The sequence below is a fragment of the Sus scrofa genome, chromosome 12, assembly GCF_054392235.1.
Source record: "Sus scrofa isolate SSC_HxYL_T2T_F1_AM1 chromosome 12, Sscrofa_HxYL_maternal_Yorkshire_Landrace_v2.0, whole genome shotgun sequence".
NCBI lineage: Eukaryota > Metazoa > Chordata > Mammalia > Artiodactyla > Suidae > Sus > Sus scrofa.
This window is the reverse complement of record NC_139394.1, coordinates 19,050,244-19,069,372: the sequence shown is the minus strand read 5'-3', so window position 1 is coordinate 19,069,372 and position 19,129 is coordinate 19,050,244. Positions and strand designations below refer to the sequence as shown.

Genomic DNA, 19,129 nt, shown 5'->3' with positions numbered 1-19,129 from the left:
CGGGGAAAGAGTGGAAAGACACACACAAAAAAAGATATACAGCTATAGACACTAGTAGAAAAACTCACTCTTGTGATCTGGGCTTCCAAATTAGAAGGATTTGCTTTCAATACATCAGCTGAAAATGTCACATCACAAAGAAAAAAAAGTAAAAAATAAAACAAGAGTGGAAGAGAAAAAAATAAAGCAAGCATTACTACACAAGCTCTCTTAGTGAATCTGCAAACTATTATACCGAACAATCAGGGACAAAGCCATCACCTCTAAAGGGATTGGGGAGAAGGCAAGCATCTGTACAACACACATATGTGTACATACACACAGAGTGACATAGCAATAATCCCTTCTAGATAAACGGAACTATCTCCTCTCCTTCAGGAAAAATGGTTACAGAACTTTAGGAAACTGCTATTGAAAAGCTGTTAGTCTTATATTCATTCTTTTTTCCGCTTTTTACAGCCGCATCTGCGGCATATGGAAGTTTCCCAGCTAAGGGTCAAATCAGAGCTCCAGCTGCAGGCCTATGCCACAGCCATGGCAAAACCAGATTTGAGTTGCATCTGCAACCCATGCTGCAGCTTGCAGCAATGCTGGATCCTTAACCCACTGAGCAAGGCCAGGGATCAAATCCACAATCCTCATAGACACTATGTCGGAGTCCTAACCTACTGAGTCACAACGGGAACTCCTGGTCTTTTCATTTACCTTTATTTTGGGAACGTTCAAGTAAACAACAGCTGGCAAAACTGTTTTTACTGAGGCTGGCTGCCCAGAATTAAGATTTTTATAAAAACCACTTCAAGATAGAGGACAAACTATTTTAAATAAATATGAATTCTAATTCTTCCTTTTGAGGGGAATGGGGCAGAGAAAAAGTACATATCAGGACTGTATTATAATTATTTTGGGCCACAAACCTAGTTTCTTCCTGCCCTAAACACTTAACACGCTCTCCAGCCAAGATTTAAATAGAATATGTTTTCCTCATTTCTGTTGTTTTTATCTGTAGCCATCTCATTAGCCCAGAAAATCTCCCCATGCCCAGTCATTCCTATCCCTCTTAAACTCTTAGGAGTTATTTGTAACTACAGGACACTGCCTAAAAGAATGAGCATTTTAGTCTCCAGGCTAAGTCAATGACTTCCAATCAATCATTCAGCAGTCACCTGGTACAATTTTGAAGTTGAAGGGTTAGAACTATATCCACATCATCCTTAAGACACTCTACTCAAATTCCTACCACAATATACCTAGACATAGGGAGGAAATGGAATGAATAAATAAACAAGTTTAAATCCTGGTATTATACAGGTGTAGCAAACACTCTTATATCACCTTTATAAAGTTTATAGTCAAGTCTGGGGTCTCAGAAATAGAACTGGGAACCCCAGAATTCTAACCTATTACTCTCATATAGTAAGGAAGTTTCATTCTTTATAGAGAATCAAAAAGCCTAAAAATTTAGGTCCCTTATTTCTGAATGGAACTGGGCCAATGGCAAGAAACATACTGACCAGAAACTTTTCAACTTCCAATCTAAAAAGTAATTTTTAGAAAGGTACAAGGCCCTAATTCAGAGTCAGATTTTCCAAAGTTGCCTATTTATTCCAAAAGGCTACCAAACTTGGCTCTTTTGCCAACAAATAGCCTTATGAAAATCTGACTTGTACTTTTACTTTCTACTTAAATTCTAAAGAGAAACTCAACTTTAGATAGCTTTTTCATGGCAAGAATAGAGGGGACAACATACCCGCCCATCAGAGAAGAGACAGAGTTCAGGTAAGGAGACCAGAAAGCACAGATTTTTCAGAGGCTGGGCAAATTCCATACTATACATCCAAATTCAACTTAGATTCTAAACTGGCACACAGTCTAATCAGAACAGATCTAGTGATTAATGGATCCTAAATGATTAATTTAAGCTGACTCCAAAACTGCTACGTTCTTATCTCTGAAAATTTTAAGGTATGCTTTCTGAAGAGCTGCTAACAGATTTGCTTATTTATTGAAATATTAATGCTTATTAGTGAAAATTTAAGCCACATATCACATTTTTAACTGGAAAATATTTGATTCAAGGGAAAGGAGACCACATTCCATTCATAATGAAAGAGTTTGAAGATCCTGTTTTCCTGAAAAACCAACAGCACGTTTCAAAAAAGTATACATTTGTGGCAGAGTACATAATTTCTTACCAACTTTCAATCACATGATAGCCAGGGTTTCCATTAAATTTCCCCAAAAAGACCAGTAGAGGGAAGAACTTAACGAATCACCCAACACTTGAAATACTCATCCACGAAACTATGACTCTTTGGGCTAAAGACCACTTCAAATACAAATGACATTCTAGTTTTTACAACTAACTGAACAGCACTGCTCCACTATAGACCTCTGAACAAATTAAGCCAAGGAAACAAGAACCTGGCAATTTTACAGGATTTTTAATAGGGGTAAGTAAATTTGCCCACATTATCAATAATGTGGAGTTACCATAGCAAGGAGTGGCACTCTGAGCTGGGAATGAATGAGGTGGATACTTCCGTACAGTTTTCCCTATCAACAAAAGACAATAAGGATCTAAGTCTAATAATTTTCTTTTTTGGTTCTTTTGATACTTTGCTTCTCTCTTGAATCACAACAAAATTTGATGCTATAAGTTTATATTTGATGAGTATACTCTATCTAGGAATAAATCTACTGTATTTCTCAAGTATTTTAAATCTACTATTGCAATTTAAAGAATAAAACCATTGTTTCCATGAAGGGAATTACAGACATCAGAAAACAGGCAAAGAGTATTTCCTACTGCCCCTAAAAATTTTATGTTTTAATAATTACTCAATTCTAAAGAGAAACCTGATTCTGTCTCTTCAGGGTCAGAGATCATCTGTGATTTCTTTCACCAGATAGCAACTCCACTCTCCCAGGACAGAGACTATTCTTAGTCTTCCTTTATAACTAACTCCACAATGTATACACCATTTTCTATGGCACAAAAGAGATGCTCAATAAACATTGATCAAACCAGTTTCAGTTTTAAAATGAGTTGTTGGGAGAGGGAACACATACTTTTATGTATTATTTATTGGTTATGCACAGAGATGGAAAACAGTAAGAAGTGGTAGACGGGAGTTTCTGCTGTGGTACAATGGGATCAGTGGTGTCTCTGCAGGACCAGGACCCAGGTTCAATCCCTCCTGGCACATGGCCACGGTCGTGGCGTAGTTTGCAACTGTGGTTCAGATATAATCCCTGGCCCAGGAGCTCCATATGCTGTGGGGTGGCCAAAAAGGACAAAAAAAAAAAAAAAAAAAAAAAAAGAAAGAAATGGGAGTTCCTGTTGTGGTACAGCAGAAACGAATCCGACTAGGAATCATGAGGTTTCGGGTTCAATCCCTCGCCTTGCTCAGTGAAGGATCCGGCGTTGCAGTAAGCTATGGTGTATGTCGCAGACTCGGCTCAGATCTGGCGTTGCTGTGGCTGTGGTGTAGGCTAGTGGCTGCAGCTCCGATTTGACCCCTAACCTGGGAACTTCCATATGCTGCGGGTGCGGCCCTAGAAAAGACAAAAAGACAAAAAAAAGAAAAAAGAAGTGCTGGATGTTTGCAATTCAATCTGTCTTTCTGCCAAAACATAATCCATTTTTTGAACCTCAACCACCCCCTTTCCTCATGTCAACAATCCTGCATACCCTAAATCCACGGCCTCTTTTCCCCACTGTTTCTTGCCTCTCTCCAATGACATCACATTAATGAGGAACTCTTCTCCTTTCCCAAACTGGAGTAGTCGTACCGGTTACCCGATTCAAGTCTCAGTGTTTGATGCCTCTGGATGAGACTATCCAGGACATCACCACGTGGTGAGGGAGGGAAAAGGCCAGTACAGGACACAGAAAGCCTTCATAGGAAACTACTCCGGGGAAAAAAGGTTATAGCTGAACAGTTAAGGAAATCCAAGTCACTGGATTTACGTATAAATTCTTTTTTTAACACATGCATTATCGGTAAATGATAAAAGTAAATTTTACTCAGTAAAAGCGAAAAACAAATGTCTGAGAACAGAAAACTAAATACTAATGCTGATTACAGATATTGAAAAAATCAGAGGGAAAAAGAGAAGTACACATTCCTTTGGCTAGGTAACAATAGTATTAATTAGTCGTTTATGACCATACTTACCATTTGTACCCAATTGTTCTGACACACAATGACTATTAATACCATTTGGCAAATATCAAATTAACGTCATAAAATCACTGTGTAACATCTGCTTTATGTTCAGAAATTCAGCACAAGTCCTTAAAAATATGGTATGTTCTTCAATAACATCAGGTGTATACCTGCTTTAAGGTCTCTTTCTCTCTCTTTCACACACACACACAAAGTTATCATCACCACTACCAAAATTTAAATTGGATAATGAAGTTTTAAAAAATCATTTTATTGATACGTAATTCATAAAACATAACATTTACCCACTTAAAGTGTAAAATTTAGTGGGTTTAGCATATTCCCAGAGTTGCACAATTATCAGCATTACCAAATTTTAAAATATTTCCATCACCCACAAAGGAAAATTCATACCCATTAGCATTCACTCCCCATTGCTTCTTTCTACCCAGTCCCTGGAAACTTAAAACTATATTCTCTATAGATTTTTTAATTCCGGACTTTTCATATAAATAAAATCATACAACATGAGGTCTTTTGTGACTGGATTCTTCCACTCAGCATATTTTCAAGATTCTTGCATGTTGTATTTATCAGTAAGTCATTCCGTTTTATTGTTGAATAACATTCCATTGCAAGGATATACCATGTTTCATTTTACTTTTTAATTTTAAGGGAGAATCTCAACGATTTTATTTATTTATCTTGCTTTTTCGGGCCGCACCCACAGTATATGGAGGTTCCCAGGCTAGGGGTCCAATCAGAGCTATAAGCTGCCAGACTATGTGACAGCCATACCAACACAGGATCTGAGCCTCGTCTGTGACCTACACCATTGCTCACAACAACACCAGATCCTTAAACCACTGAGCGAGGGCAGGGATGGAACCTGAAACTTCATGGTTCCTAGTTGGATTTGCTTCCACTGTGCCACAATGGGAACTTCTGTACCGTATTTTATTTTTCCATCAGTTGATGGATATTGTGGTTGTTTCCATTTTTTGGCTCTTAAGAATAATGAATTATGAATAATGCTGCTATGAACAATTGCGTACAAGTTTTTGGGTGAATGTATTTTCATTTCTCTTTTGAGTATACACTGGTCATATGCTAGCTCTATATTTAACATCTTGAGGAACTGTCAAACTGTTTTCCAGAGGAGCTGTACCATTTTACAGCCCTTATTAGCAGTGTAGGAGAGTTCCAATTTCTCTGTATCTTCTCCAACACTTATTGTGTCTTTTTAATTTTAGCCATCTGAGCAGGTGTGAAATGGCATACCATTGTGCATAACGAGTTTTAAGTATATCTACATAATCCTCTAGATCATATCTGGAGGCAAAGATCTACCCTATATATATAATCTGAAGGAGCATAATTCGTAAGAGCTGCTTAGACCCAAAGCAAATAGAACAGCAGCATCTTAATTCAGAGCTCTCTTTTCAATATTGTTGCTTACAAACTTACTCCTTAGGTTGCTTTAACTTTTCAGACTATACTAGAACCTGCAGCCTCATCCCAGAATCTCCAACCATGCATCACTGTGATGAGTATATGTGTACAGAGACAGAACACAGGTTGAAAACCGGAGAACATAAATAAGGTAGAATCAATTTTATTCATTTTGAGGTTGTGTGCTAAGATGAGGAACAGAGTTAGTAAAACAGAGTAAAAGAGCAAGGGGTTTACCCACAACCTTAGCTTCCAAGAGTCTGTTCAGGGTTACTCCTGCTCACAGAGGCAAGCAGCTTCCCTAAACAGATGTGGAGTTTTCCAAGGTTAACTACTTGTGACAGTGGGGTGTAAGAAGGGGTCTACTCTCAACAAAAGCAGAGGTGGTGGGAACTTTAACAGGTGAAAAGGCTTAAAATATGTTCAATTTTTGGAAGACTGGCCAAATGATGTCAATTCTTTTACTAGGCAAAACAGTCCCAAAGAAAATGGCATACGAAATGGTACAAAACAGCACTGAATCTAAATTTTCACCTCTGCTACAGGTTACTAAGATAAAACTACAATACGCCTAAGTTGTTTTTTTTTTTTTTTTTAGTCCACCGCCACAGCAACGCCAGATCCATGCCGCTTGTCTGCGACCTACACCACAGCTCAAGGCAATGCCATATCCTTAATCCACTGAGCAAGACCAGGGATCAAACCTGGGTCCTCATGGATATTAGTCAGATTTGTTTCCACTGAGCCACGACAGGAACTCCCGATATCCCTAAGTTCTGAGATACATTCCTCTTCATGCTTGCTTTGGTTCTCAAAGCACAGTCTCTTCAGAAGCGAAATGTGCTATTTAAGTCAACATTTATGAAGCTTTGGGATTCACAAATACTTTATGATTTTCCTAACCTATTTTACAACTTTAAAACAACCAATTTATGGTTTTCTAAGGATAAACATTCTAAAATACCCTAAATATACAGCACTGATGGGATATCCTCAGTGGTATTTGATCTTAATGGTTTCATTTCCTAGAAGGGTTTTGTTTTTTTTTTTTAATTTTAGCCTTAGAATTAGCTTTTCTCATTATTCTTGACTTTTTACTTCTTTTTTTTAACTTCTATGTTCCATTCCCCCTTACCCAGCCCCTTTGAAATAGCATTGAAAAAGGAATCAAGCTGCATTTCCTCAAATGTGCAGTGGCTTGCCAGAGGTTCAACTGTTTTTTTGTTTTTTTCTTTTTAGGGCCATACCTGCGGCAAATGGAAGTTCCCAAGCTAGGGGATGAATCAGAGCTGCGGCTGCCAGCCTGTACCACAGCCACAGCAACGCCGGATCCTTAACCCACTGAGGCCAGGGATTGAACCTTCATCCTCATGGATGCTAGTCGGGTCTGCTACCACTGAGCCATAATATGAACTCCAGGTTCAACTGATTTTGATCTGCTTACTGTCCTGATGCCGTATGTGCCAAGCATGGAGAAGATCAAATGCAAAAAAATACCCTTAGAGGCAAAATTCTGACCAATAAATAGTAAAACTTCAAATGGAAATTACTCCAAACTTCATAAATGAGGTCCATGTGAAGACCAAAAATGATCACTCCTTTCATCACCAAAGAATTTCTCAGAAAATACTTCAGTTCAGAACCTATTTCATTTTTGAGTAATGAGGAAAACTCTGAACATTTCTGTTTCTTGGTAATACACTAGTACTAAACTAGTCAACTAAGACTAAGCAATGCTGTCAGAAAGCAACAGTTTAGACAAAGTTAACCAAATCATGTAGTGATAGATTCTATTCTGCACAATTCAAAATAGAGAAGTCACTAATGGCTGCTATGGGCTTAATTTGTTTTTGTTTAGTCACTTACAAAGCTCAGGAAATCACTACTTTTACAGCGGAAACAGACTTGTTATTAACTGAGACTTCAGTCTTTTTTTAAAAAAAACGTCCAAAAGTACAGGAGTTTTCGTACTGAAGGTATTTTAGCAGAAAGAAGAAGCATGCTGAAAGCATTCTTTCCTCTGATGGAGATGTCGATTCTTTCTACAAGTTGAAGGAATTTCAAAGTTGCTTTAGAGTAACCGGATCAGACTACCACAGATGGTTTTGAAATTGCAAAGAAGCTACGCCCAACAGTAAGGAGGATTAAGAAGGTAGCTTTTCACTATGCTACTTCCCTACTGTCAACCAGAATCTGTGGGAACCTGTGTGGAGAGGAGGGAAAGGTAGAGACCTCGGTCACAAACTCAAATGTTTGGAGGAGTTTGGCAGGTAATGTAATGAGTCACACAAGTTAATGTGAGAAAAAAGATGAAGTGGAAACCGTAACTAATTGGAAAATGAGCATGTACCTTTCTAAAGGGAAGGCAACTATTCAGCTTTAGCCAAATGATATGGTGAATGCAGACCCAATATTCTTAGATATTTCAATTTTTCAAGATAATTCAAGCCCGAATTATATTTAAAAAATTGAGAACCAACTGAAATTAAAGGAGAAAAAAACTAACATCACAAAGGGAAGACAAAATTCAGCTGACCCTTGAGTAACATGGGTATGAACTGTGCATATTCACTGATAGCGTGGATTTTTTCTTTTTCAATAGTAAATACCACAGTACCATACAATCCAGGGTTGGCTAAATCCATAGATATAGAACCACAGATTGGGAAGAACCTCAGATATGGAGGGCCAACTGTAAATTACACATAGGTTTTCGACTGCATGGAGTGGCAACACCCTTAACCTCCATGTTGTTGAAGGGTCAACTGTACATCTGCGGGACAATTTGTGATTCTAGTTTATGTACTAGAGGCTGGTGAGGAGGGCGCCTCAGTGGCACAAATGAAAGAGTAAAACTGGAAGAATACTATGTAGGTAACAAGGCATTAAGAAAGCAAAAAACAAAACCAAAACTGTTAAAATAAGACACTATTATTGTGCTACTACAAATTTCCTTCTGGGAAAGAAAATATTCTTTGAAATTTAAACCCTGAAAAGCTAAAGAAATGGTTTCCATTGCCATATCCATCAGCAGATATGTTTTTTAAAAAAAAAGATATGCAAAATAATTAAAGAGGCAAGAAGGTAGAGATGGAAAAATGTTTAGTTTCAAAGTAAACTTCAACTTATAACTAAGCCAACAAAGGTAGAAGATGAATACTAATGTTTATTGAGCACTCGGGCACATGAGAACTTACATAAAAATGTATCATAGTTTGGGTTATCTCTTGAAGAATGGAAGGCCTACCCTTGGAGATCTCAAAATGTATGAAATTATCACTTTTAAAGAGGGATAATCTGCTAAAAAAGACCCAAAATATCTAATCAAGTTTTTCATCTTTGAAAATCAAGCTTGGTCTTAATATTTGTGTATTAATGACTCTTTTCACAAAATATCTTGGAAAACTTGAGAAAAACTAGTGAATAGTGAGAGGTACAAAACACTAAAGTGGGGGGGGGGGGGTTAAAAATCACCACAAATGAGGGTGACCCACATAGCTCCTTTCTGAGAGATTATTTGTGCTTAATAAGGGCAGGTTCCAATATTACTTTACCACTAACAGATTATTTCCCTGGAAAATTTTAATAGTGAAAATTTGATGGAAGATGTAAACTAGGGATTACTAATACAGCGTAGAACGTACTTACCTATTATCTCAGATTCATAATAATCCTGTGTGCCTTCCTGGAAGACAAGACAGGGTGTCTTTATGATTTTAGAGCATGAATTTGGAAAGTGGTAGGTCCATTTGTACGGTAAGTTCATGGCCATCAAAGAGGAATGAAAAAACAGGACCTACCTCCTTCTTTTAGGGGTTATTTATCTGTGTTGTTGCAAGGTCAATTAAAGGCTCCTTAGAAATTCTAAGGGCAGGAGAAAGTAGAACTATAAAAAATTTAGTACTGTGCTTTTTTTAAATTTATAGCATTTTGTTTCGAGATTCTACCACTTGCATTGAGAATAGCATAAAGAAAGATGAAAAAGCCTGCATTTTAACCAAATAAAGAACATTCCACCAACAAACAAACAAAATAACAAACTCCTCCTACAACTGTTCTTTAATACCTAAGATGGGCTTTTGATCAAGGTGAAGAAATAAGCTTACAAGCATTCATTAATCATACCAGGTAAAGATTTCTTCCCAGACCAGGGAATTGCAGATATACTCTATATTAACAGATAAGATAGTTCAATATAAGAAATCCTTAATTTTGTATTTTCATTTTGATGATAACCTAAAAAAAGAGTAATAAGTGAATATTTGGGATCATAAATAAATAAGAACATTATAAAGGTTTACAACATAATACGGGACTTAAAGCGACAGTGATTTGTTTGTACCAAAGGTCAAATGATATCACAATATCACATATATTTGGAAGTTTTTCAGTAAGTCCTAAGAGAATAGAGTTTCTCAACCTTAGCACTACTGACTGACATATTCTGGGCCAGATAATTCTGTGTTGCAAGGAGCTTTCCTGTGAATTGCAGGATGTTCAGCAGCACCCTTGGTCTCTACTCTCTAGATGCCATTAGCACCATCTCCCTAGTTGTGATCATCAAAAATGTCTCCAGAGATTGCCAAGTGTCCCCTGAGGGATAAAATCTCCCCTAGTGGAGAACCACTGGAATAGAGAAAAACGGTGAGAGAACTGAGTCAACACAAGGCACACAGGAGAATAAATACCAAAAGCAAATGAACTAGAGCTGTAGGAATTTCTACTACTCCCAAGTTGAGACAAGTATCACTAAAACATTACCATCCAACACATTAATGTTGCCAATGTGAATTTTTTTTTTTTGCTCAGATTTAATTTGTAAAACTGTTTTGCTTTGACAGAATTCTTTTGTCCTTAAAAAGCAAGTTTACACATGATTCAAGCCTGAATCACACTTTGTCTAATTTATTTTTTTCTTTTTCTTCTTAGGGCTGCACCTGCAGTATATGGAATCCCAAGCTAGGGGTCGAATCCGAGCTGCAGCTGTTGGCCTATACCACAGTCACAGCAACACATGATCCGAGCTGCAGCCTGCAGCAACGCTGGATCCTTAACCCACTGAACGAGGTCAGGGGTTGAACCTGCATCATCATGGATACCAGTCAGGTTCATAACCCTCTGAGCCACAACGGGAATTCCTGGTTTCTTTCTTAAAGAAAGAAACTAAAAAAGAAACCTCATCAACTAAAAAAGAAACCTTTCTAAATGTCCTTTGGGCGCCTAAGGTTTCATCAGGAGTCCTTTAATTTACCATACACAATTTGTTTTTGCCCATGCCTGTGGCATGTGATGTTCCTGGGCCAGGGACTGAACATGGGCCACAGCACTGACCCAAGCTGCTGCAGTGACACTGCCGGATTTTTAACTTGCTGTGCCACAAGAGAACTTGCAATACTTCTTTTCCTTTTTTTTTTTTTTGCTTTTTAGGGCTGCACCTGAGGCATATGGAGGTTCCTAGGCCAGGGGTCAAATTGAAGCTGCAGCTGCCAGTCTATGCCACAGCCACACCACCACCAGATCCAAGCCAAGTCTGGGACCTACACCACAGCTCACGACAACGCCAGATCCTTAACCCACTGAACAAGGCCAGGGATTGAACTCACGTCCTCATGGATACCAGTTGTGTTCATTATCACTGAGCGACAATGGGAACTCCTGAATTTGTCTTTCTTGACAAACGATTCTTTGAAGTAGTAAGGTAAATGACAATATACTTTGTCCATATATATGTTCTCTGGATTTCTCTTCCTCAAATCAAATGAAGTTGACAATATATTAAAACTATGTCCAAAGCTGTATACAGTCGAAAAGCTGTCTTCAATACAACTCTATCAGTGAAAGAAGCTTAAATTGGTTAGGGGTGGTTAAATGTGGAAGAGATTATTGCAAAAAGTCTAAGACCACAACCAGCTTACAAACTATTCCTGAGCTAGTAAAAGAAAACTTAGTCAAAGCTTGCCCTTTATGTGCACTGAAACCTTATGGTTGGTTGGAAGATGAAGCAAAGATTAAAAAAAAAAACGAAGGCTGGTTCAACAGGTCTAGCTTATGAAAGCATTCCAGCAACGCTCATAAATCCTACAAATTAAAACAAAAACAAAAACAATTGTACCCCCAAAGACTTTTAGCATGTTTTCCTAAAGTCATCTAAAACCAAATGGCTCAAAATTCATTAATAAGCCAGAAGCGTTCCATAGATTTAAAGATCCATTTTCTCCTTCTAAAATCCCCCAAGGGAATTACTGCCACCTTGTTTATGCCAGTAACAGGTTAGGTACAACATGTTTCTTTTCTAAATCAATTAAAGAAAGAAGAATAAGATCATGAAGAAGGTATAATTTTTCAGTAAGCTCTTCAACATGCAGCATCAGGGTTTTGTTGTTGTTGTTTCCCTTTTTTTGCTTTTCAGGGCATATGGAAGTTCCCAGGCTAGGGGTCAAATCAGAGCTTCAGCTGCTGGCCTATACCACAGTCACAGCCACCAGGGATCCGAGCTGTATCTTCGACCTACACCACAGCTCACGGCAACCCCGGATCCCTGATCCACTGAGCAAGGCCAGGGACTGAATCCATATCCTCATGAACACTAGTCGGATTCATTTCTGCTGCGCCACAACGGGAACTCCCAGTTTTTTGTTCAAGTTAAAATAGCATCTACTTTTATTTCCCTTCTCAAGATTTATCTATTTTCCAAGGCATACCAAATAACAAAATGACTTACTGATAAGAAATAATCAATAAAGCATGAACTCTCAGATACAGAAGATGGAACAACCACAGTCTGAGATAACTATTCAAAGTTTACCAAGTTTAGAAAGGGGGAAAGAGGGAAACAAAGTTCCCAGTGACCTTCAGTTGAATTATCACATTAAATACAAATTTAGAAACCACTCAAAGCCAGAAACTTTATGCAAGACGTATGAAGCTCACAATTCTTCACACTACATAAAATCTTGGAAGGATGTCAAGACTTCTGTCACTGAAAAAAAATCAAGCCAGTCAGATGACCTCAGATAAAGACAGACAGATATAAGAAACCAGAGTCAACATATTTTTTGGAGTACACTCACAAAATTCAATGATCGTAACAACAAATAAGTATCTCTTTTTTTTGTTAGCAGTTAATTATTCCTCACCTGCTTGTGTGCATGATCATAGGAGTTGATATGGTTGTCAAATTCCTGATGTTTCTGATATTGCTTATCACAGAGTTCACAGTAAAAGTTGGCTCTGAGGTCTTCCAATGCTTTGGCAATTGCCTTCTCTTTGTCAACATAATCCTGTAAGAACCACAAAATAAAATAAAAAAATGAACCTGGTAGAAAAGCAGTCTTACCTTAAGAAAGAAAAAGGGCTTTTCAGAACATTGAGTGGTACTAGTCAGAGCCAGGTAGAGCACAAGCAGCAATTTGGTAGGGTAACTGGTGTGTAGTTATGGTAACAGTTGTCTTCAAATAAACAGCCGTTCAGGGTTTAATTTTACTTTCTCTTTTGGCAATGTGGTAGACTACATATTACAGCATCCCCTACTCCTACTCCTGGCTAAAAAAACCTCAACCAACTCAATATATAAAATGCAGTTTCTGGAGTTCCCTCATGGCTCAGTGGGTTAAGAATCTGGCATCGTCACTGCTGTGGTTGCTCTGGATGTAGCTGTGGCTCGGTTTTGATTCCTGGTCTAGGAATTTCAAAATGCTGTGGGTGCAGCAAAAATCAAAACAAGGAGTTCCTGTCGTGGTGCAGTGGTTAACGAATCCGACTAGGAACCATGAGGCTGTAGGTTCAGTCCATGCCCTTGCTCAGTGGGTTAACGATCCAGCGTTGCCGTGAGCTGTGGTGTAGGTTGCAGACACGGTTCGGATCCTGCGTTGCTGTGGCTCTGGCATAGGCCGGTGGCTGCAGCTCCGATTCAACCCCTAGCCTGGGAACCTCCATATGCCATGGGAGTGTCCAAGAAATAGCAAAAAAAAAAAAAAAAAAAAAAAAAATCAAAACAAAAACCCCCCACAATTTTCACTGCATTGCAGGAACCACAGAAAAATAAAACCCCTAGAGGGGCAATCAGAGAAGAAAAAACAGAATAAAACAAAAAAGTCAACTATGATCTGGAACTAAAATCAACTGTGATGGGCAAGGGCTCTTCTCCTTAGGACATGTGGGTGACACCGGAGCTTGGTTTGAACAAGATGGGGGGACCTAAACCTGAGAAGCCTCACTAATAAGGAAACGAACTTGGAAGTGCACTGGAGAGATCCCAGGGTCTATCTCTGGGTCCTGGCAGAGGGAATAAAAAATATTCCTAGAAAGCATTCTCAATTTTGGTCCTAAAATTTTTCCTAGATTAGGATCAACAGATTATGTCACAATCAAAGATTATTACACAAAGGGAAATAAATCCATCACAAGCAAGAGTCACAATAAATAAGCAACAGACTTAGACCTCAAAGAACTCAGATGCTGGAATGGTCTGTTACAGAATATCAAGTAACTATGAAATATTTAAAAGGAAAATGAAATTATAAAAATGAACATAAAACACTATTTAAAAAAACCTCCATAAAACCAAAAAACTAGGCAGACAGGAAAAAGAACCAAATGAGATGTTTTTGGGGGTTTTTTTTTGTTTGTTTTTTAGGGCTGCACTCACAACATACGCAAGTTCCCAGGCTAGGGGTCAAATCGGAGCTGGAGCAATGGGCGTACAACACAGTCACATGGGATCCAAGCCACATCTGCGACCTACACCACAGCTCATGGCAACACCAGATCCTTGACCTACTGAGTGAGTGAGGCCAGGGATCAAACCCTTGCCCTCGTGGATACTAGTCAGGTTCCTTACCACTGAGCCACAATGGGAATGCCCCGAAAGATATTTTTACAAGTGAAAAAAACCTAGCTAAAAAGTAAATTTTTAGGGTATGGGTTCAAAGATAATCTAGATATAGCTCAAAAATGACGTAGTGGGGTGAAATTGTTCTGGAATTAGATTGTAATGATGGTTGCATGACCTTGTGGAATATATTAAAAACCACTGGAGTTCCCATTGTGGCGCAGTGAGTGGTTAACGAATCCGACTAGGAACCATGAGGTTGTGGGTTCAATCCCTGCCCTTGCTCAGTGGGTTAACGATCCGGCGTTGCCATGAGCTGTGGTGTAGGTTGCAGATGCGGCTTGGATCCCGCGTTGCTGTGGCTCTGGCGTAGGCTGGCAGCTACAGCTCCGATTCGACCCCTAACCTGGGAACCTCCATATGCCACGGGAGTGGCCCAAGAAATGGCAAAAAGACAAAAATAAATAAAATAAATAAATAAATAAATAAATAAAATAAAAATCACTGAACTATATGCTTTAAAAGGGTGAGTTTTATAGTACGTTAATTATACCTCAACTCTTACAGTGGCTGAGAATTTTTCCAAAGTGATGAAAGATATGACTCCACAGATACAGAGAGCACAAGGCACACAACTTACAGGCTAAATAAAAATAAGCACCTGGACAGTGAAACTGTATGTTATGGGACCAAAGACAATGAAATCATAATAGTACCCAGAAAAAAACATAAAGATCACCCACGATCAGACTGACAGTAGATTCAAAATAACAACAAAGATAGAAGATGACATTCTTCAGTGTGCTGGGAGAAAATATTTTCACTTGCACACCAAATATTTTTCAGAAATGATGAAATAGAGGCATTTCCAGATAAAAAGAATTTACATTAATAGATTCATCAAAACTTCCAAAAGCAGTATTTTTTTGTTAGTTTTTTGCCTTTTTAGGGCCACACCCACAGCATATGAGGTTCCCAGGCTAGGGGTGGAACCAGCTGTAAGCCGCCAGCCTATGCCACAGCCACAGACAGCCATGCCAGATCCAACTGCGTCTTTGACCTATACCACAGCTCATGGCAATGCTGGATCCTTGATCCACTGAATGGGGCCAGGATTGAACCTGCATCCCATGGATACAGTCAGGCTTGTCTCCGCTGTGCCACAACGGGAACTCCTAAGGACCTACTTTAGAGAAGAAGGAAAATGATGTCAGATAAAAGGTCTAAAATAGTAAATGGGAAGCAATGAAATTAATACAGATTGGTAATAACAACAACAACTACTTTGCAGAATGGAAAAGAGGTAAGAGCAAAATGCTAGCTGACACAGCCATGTATAATGGGAGGGTGTTTGAAATTAAAGTGTTGCTGTGAGCTAGCTGTGGTGTAGGTTGCAGATGGGGCTCGGATCCTGCATTGCCGTAGTTGTGGAGTAGGCTGGCAGCCTCAGCTCCAACTCTACCCATAGCCTGGGAACTTTCATATGCCACAGGTGCGGCCCCAAAAAGACAAAAAAAAAAAAAAAAAGGTGTGTGGGAGGAAATGAAGGGAGAAGAAAGAAGCAAGGAAGAAAAAGTAAACATGGGAGGGAGGGAAGGGGAAGAACTAGAAAGGTTGATACTGACATTTGCAGGTATATGTAGAAAATTCAGGTTTTCCCTACTGGCTCAGTGGGATAAGGTTCTGGCGTGCTGCAGCTCAGGTTTAATCCCTGGCCTGGGAACTCCCACATGCCAAGGGTACAGCCAAAAAAAAAAAAAAAAAAAGGAAAATTCAAAAGAATCTTCAGGTAATAAACTCTGATCAATACTAGCAATGCATAGTTGCTGGGTACATTGAAAAACCCAACAATTTTTGTACATTAGCAACTAACTGAAAACTACAATACTAGGATTTCTGGTATGAATGCAGCAGAACAGGAAAACAACTTTCTTTTCCTCTTGGGCATCACACAAAAGCAAAATGGTGATATGATCTATAGAATGAAAAAGATGCATAAGAAAAGTTAAGCTCCTCACAGAACCTATGTGAGGAAAAACGCAGAAGCCATACCAGGCCAAGTAAGCAGTGAAAAAAGGGCAACAGTGGCAGATTTCAGAAAAGGACAGGAAAAACATACTTCGAGTATGATAAAGGGCTCATATGAAGTGATACATCTACATGTCTTGTGCTCATCAAGAACTTTTGAGATCTAGGAGTTACCATTGTGGCTCAGCAGTAACAAACTCGACTAGTATCCATCCATGATAATGAAGGTTCGATCCCTGGCCTCACTCAGTGGGTTGGGGATCTGGCATTACTGTGAGCTATGGTGTAGGTCGTAGACGTGGCTCGGATCTAGCATTGCTGTGGCTGTGGTATAGGCTGGTAGCCGCAGCTCTAATTGACTCCTAGCCTGGGAACTTCCATGTGCTGAGAGTGCAGCCCTAAAAAGACCAAAAAAAAGAACTTTTGAGATCTAGAAAGAGCAGAGGGAAGAATCTGGATTAGAAGAGGAGACATCCTTTCAAATATACAGGCAAACAAAGAAAAACAGCGACACCCCCCCCCCATTTCTTGATCTAAATATTGAAGGGGCATATTGTTTGCCAATGAAGATGGTCCCAAAACAGTGGTCATAATCAATACTGTAGAAAAGGTACTAAATCTTAAAGATAAAAAAGACTTCTTAGAGAAGACAGGCTAAACAATCAAAGGGAGAAATCAGCCCAGCCTTTGATTTCTTCAGTATTATAATCAATTCCAGAAGCTAGTGGTAAAATACTGTAAGATATCTAGGGAAATAATTAACCAAGGATCTTATAAGGTGCATATGTTTATATATGTAATTGCCTGAATTTATTTTTTTTTTTTTTTGTCTTTTTGCTATTTCTTGGGCCGCTCCCACGGCATATGGAGGTTCCCAGGCTAGGGGTCCAATTGGAGCTGTAGCCGCAGGCCTACACCAGAGCCACAGCAATGCAGGATCCGAGCCGTGTCTGTGACTTACACCACAGCTCACAGCAACACCGGATCGTTAACCCACTGAGCAAGGGCAGGGACTGAATCTGCAACCTCATGGTTCCTAGTCGGATTCATTAACCACTGCGCATGACGGGAACTCCTGAATTATTTTTATAGGCTCATATAAATAAATATATACATCATGAGATTATATATATAAATAAATTATATAATAAAATATAAATATGTAATTATATATTAAAATGCATTTTAAAATGTAAGTTCTTATATTTCTTTTCAACCCATAAAAATAATTCAGGAACTGTTTGTACACGCACACCCCCCCCCCCGCTGCCCATTTTGGGTTTCTTGCTTTGTTTGTTTTGGCCACACCCACAGCATGCGGAAGTTCCCAGGCCAGGGACTGAACCTTTGCCACAGCATTGACCCAAGTCACAGCAGTGACAATGCCAGTTTCTTAACTCACTATACCACCAAGGAACTCCTATACAGCCCCTTTTAAAGAAGTTACTAGGATATAAACAGCAGAAATGATGAGGAAAAACTCAGCAGAAGGACTCAGGCTGCTTTGAAAATATTTATACACATGGAATTGAGGTTAAAAGAAGCGGGCCTAGTAGGGCATCAGGTTACAATACAATGTTCACGTTACATACCCCCACAAGACAGACATGGTCCAACTAATATAAAATAGGGAGGGGAGTAAAGATAAGTAAATGGGAATTAGAGCCTGCCTATCACCATATCTGTGACAGGAGTAAAAAGAACTCTATATTCAAAACTGAAAAGCAAGTAATGTTTTATACAACCATACTTAGTCGTATGTTACAAAGTCATTAAGTTCATTAATATCAGGTGGTAGATAAAAGGAAGAAAAAAGCAAACAAGTTAACTTTTCACTGCTTGCAGTATGAAAATAATGTATATGCTCTAAAAAAATAAACAAAGGGTATTTCATTAAGTTATAAAGGTAATTACAATAAAAATATAACCCAACCTATATCCACCCATCCATCTATAATCTATAACTATTACACTCCAAAACCTATGGGATGCAGGAAAAGCCGTTCTAAGAGGAAAATTTATAGCAATACAAGCCCACCTCAGGAAACAAGAAAAAGCTCAAATAAACAAGCTAACTTTACATCTCAAGCAGCTCGAGAGAGAAAAACAGACAAGACCTAAAGTTAGGAGAAGGAAAGAAATCATAAAGATCAGAGCAGAAATCAATGAAATAGAAACAAAGAAAACCATAGAAAAGATCAATGAAACAAAAAGCTGGTTCTTTGAAAAGAGCAACAAAATTGATAAACCCCTAGCCAGACTTATCAAGCAAAAAAGAGAGAGGACTCAAATCAATAAAATTAGAAATGAAAAAGGAGAAGTAACAACGGACATCACAGAAATACAAAGGATCATAAGACATTACTATATGTAACTATATGCCAATAAAATGGAAAACCTAGAAGAAATGGACAAATTCTTAGAAAAGTACAATCTTCCTAGACTAAACAATACAATGATGAAATAGAAAAGATGAATGGACCCATCACAAAACTGAAATTGAAACTGTGATTAAAAAACTTTCAACAAACAAAAGTCCAGGACCAGATGGCTTCACAGGCAAAGTCTATCAAACATTTAGAGGAGAGTTAACACTTCTCCTTCTGAAACTATTTCAAAAAATTGCAGAGGAAGAGATACTCCCAAA

General features: G+C 38.6%; 1 protein-coding gene across 22 annotated transcripts in view; it reads right to left on the bottom strand.

The window, feature by feature from the left end:
• The window catches only part of GPATCH8 (G-patch domain containing 8), a 78,569-nt gene that overhangs the window by 9,478 nt on the left and 49,962 nt on the right, over positions 1-19,129 (bottom strand). For 9 of the 22 annotated variants that reach the window (XM_084984262.1, XM_084984257.1, XM_021066864.2 and 6 more), the window contains one exon: positions 12,761-12,904. In XM_084984262.1, the coding sequence (XP_084840388.1) occupies positions 12,761-12,904 (144 nt within the window). Of the gene's footprint in view, positions 1-68; positions 119-9,272; positions 9,310-12,760; positions 12,905-19,129 lie in introns of all 22 variants that reach the window. The other 13 variants (XM_084984252.1, XM_084984255.1, XM_084984251.1 and 10 more) reach the window with 3 other exon arrangements.